General features: G+C 38.0%; 1 protein-coding gene across 1 annotated transcript in view; it reads right to left on the minus strand.

Annotated features, from left to right (window-relative positions):
- Positions 1-1,413: 1,413 nt before the first annotated feature.
- The window catches only part of LOC106658772 (sphingosine-1-phosphate lyase), an 11,697-nt gene continuing 10,128 nt past the window's right edge, over positions 1,414-2,982 (minus strand). The window contains exon 8 of the mRNA XM_014380884.2: positions 1,414-1,695. Within this exon, the coding sequence (XP_014236370.1) occupies positions 1,555-1,695 (141 nt within the window). The 3' untranslated portion in view covers positions 1,414-1,554. The remainder of the gene's footprint in view (positions 1,696-2,982) is intronic.

Genomic DNA, 2,982 nt, shown 5'->3' on the forward strand with positions numbered 1-2,982 from the left:
ATAAATGAACGTTAAAGACATTTTTCGGGTAAAAATGTTGGCGCGCGCAATTTTACGAGCTGAGACACGTTTACCATATACGCATACGTATGCACACACGTGGTCTATAAGTATAACGCATTCGTGCAAATATGCGGGAAAACGCACGCATCGACGCGCGGCGCGGTCTTCGTTCGTGTATGCTGTAGCCAGGCTGAGGCAGTGAAATAAACTGCGCCTGCATGTATCAAAGTGAACGAGAACGTAAACATGGCTAATTAAGTTCATTTAAAAGTACCTGCCAAAAACAGCGAGTTGCAACTACGTTATATTTCAACGGAATGAGAAACTTTACAAACCATATAAATCAGTTAAAACTTTTCACGAAATAATCTCGGGCGGCAGAGCAGCGATGGGTGTGAAACGTTGATTCGCGTGAGCTCGTGCCATATCCCGAATGAAATGAGCATGCGGCAGCGCGCTCGAGTTCGTATATTATAAACGCGCCTACAATGTGCTATGCGCTATGCGTGCAAAATCGAGTTTGCGGAAGCTACCCGTTGAGACCTTTTAATCGAAAAATATGTACGCGCTTGAAATAAAACAGGCGTATAGTAGCTGCTGCCTACGTATCTGAAATCGCTGACGAATTTCCAGCAAATAAGGCACTGCCGCGCTCGTACAACTGCAGCAGCTGTTGCTCTAACTATATGCAGATTCACCAGTATGACTAGTGCGATGTAATTAAACTGCCTCTCCTTTGATCCTACCGCGATGAATTGTTTAATTTGCTGAGCGAAGATGAGCTCCAAACAAACGATTACAAAGCTTTTCGGAGTAGTCAAGAATCATAAGGCGAAATCGTCGTTTCCCACTACTTAATTAGTCCAACGGTCGCAATTGGTTCATCATTTTAAAAGATGTTGCATTTTTTTAACAATTCGAGAATGACAGCTTCAATACTAATTCGCTCTCCACTTCCTTTTACTATTTCCCTCTCCTCGCATCCTCGCTTTTCTCGTACGAACACAAGAGCGCGTACGTTTGCCCAGCGTGTGTGTGCAAGCTCCGAAGTTTCGAGGGAAAATGCCCGACATAACTCGAGCGAAAAAGGTGAAAAGATACTAAAAAGAAAGTCAACATTCGAAGCTACTTGGGTGAAATTCACCTTTCGCACGTAGCGGCGTATATATACCTCCGTAAAACCTCTTCCAATCCATAATAAGAAGTTGCGTATATACTTGAAAGCTAGCGGACTGCGCACCCTGACCAAATCAGAGACTTTTTCTTCACTCGTTCTTATCAGCCCGATAAAGTTGAAGCCAAAAAACATCTCTCCAATGCTGTAACGTTGCTTATATATATATTATATATGTCTGTCAATGTCAATAAAAAATAATGAAAAAACACTGTTCACCATTTGCGGGTTACAAATTCATTGGATAAAAAAGAAATGTTTATTATTTAAAATAAAAAATACTCTCGTTTTTACAAGCTATAATTGTAACTTAAAAATATATACCATAATAATTTAATATTAGTAAAATAGTAATAATAAGCAAAGAAGTGACAAAATTATTCGTCGATTGTCGATAATTCGTCGGTCTTCGAAGACGTCAATGACGGTGTGTAGTACATAGAGTCGATGAAGCACCTTGTGATGTCCTTGACAACGCTCCGATCTGCTATGCCTTGACTCATACCGTAGATGGCGTACTGCATGAAAACAAAAAAAAACACAAAACTTTGTTGAGTATTTTACTCGTATCATACCGGCAGGAGTTAGGGTATTTTATTCAAGTTATTTTTTCCCACTCTATACTAATATGAGCAACTTTGCCGCTAATTTCAGGATTTCGTGAGAAAAAATAGTATTATCGATTGGTGTAGATATGTTTTTTTTTTTTTAACGAAACTCGTTTAAATCCTTCGTTTTGTTGAAAAACTATTACTTCTACCGGTGAAAAATATAATAATCATTATTTTACTTTCTTCCATCAGTTTTAAATGGAAAAGCTGAGCGAAAAAAGCGTATGATTAAATTGATAGCAACAGCTGCTGTTACTGTGGCTGTTACTGATGTTACTGCGGTGCATCGATATCTGCAGCGACGTACTCGGAATATTTATTTTTCAAGCTATACATTCGGGCTGCAGGTCACATGCGGTGCACCTTTATACGCCTGCACTCGGCCGACTTGATTTTCACTAACACAATATAAAATCATGTATATCGAGCGAACTCTTCGGGCGAAAGGTTGAAGAAAGCAACTTGGAGCAGGAGAATTTCATCGAGCGACTGACAGCAAAGTTTATATACGAGAAACAGCACAAGTGTCTTGAGTAACCTAATTAACCGATGAAAACACTCGAAAAAGTCAATGTATATTATATGTATATTAGACCGGGTCGTTTTTGCAAAAATTTTTTGTATCGCCTGGGCTCATGGCTGAGCTGAAAGTTCAAGGTTTCAGATGAAAAAAGCCGGGCTGCAGAAGTCAAAAAAGTGACCGGAACCGGTGTCGATAGGCTTTTGAAGTTTAAAAACGTGCTTCGGAAATTTAGTAAAATCGATCTGAAAATGGCAATCATATAACAGATTGCTAACATTGCTCAGAAGGTAAAATTTATGTCGACAAGACGTTTTCTTACGTATTTTTGTGTGTAGAATCGAATTCCGTAGTCAGTTTTGACCTAGGAGGACGATTTCATTGAAAAAAATGCACTTTTTCGATATCTTTATTCTGCGTAAAAAACAAAAAATCGTCTTGTAAACGTTTAAAAATGAACAGAAAAAATTTAGAAAATTTTTTGACACTGCTAAAATTTAGGATTTTTTATGACGAATCCAATGGTATAAATTAGTATACACTTTGAAATTATTTTAATGCAGAAAAATACATCTTTATCCCAAAAAACGACATTACGAAAAATTGAAAAATCGAAAAGTGTATTAGTTTCTTCCAGGAAATGGCTAAGTAGAATCAACTATGGAAAAAATTGC

This window comes from Trichogramma pretiosum, unplaced genomic scaffold (genome assembly GCF_000599845.2).
Source record: "Trichogramma pretiosum strain Unisexual culture from Peru unplaced genomic scaffold, Tpre_2.0 scaffold5, whole genome shotgun sequence".
In the NCBI taxonomy this organism is placed as follows: Eukaryota; Metazoa; Arthropoda; class Insecta; order Hymenoptera; family Trichogrammatidae; genus Trichogramma; species Trichogramma pretiosum.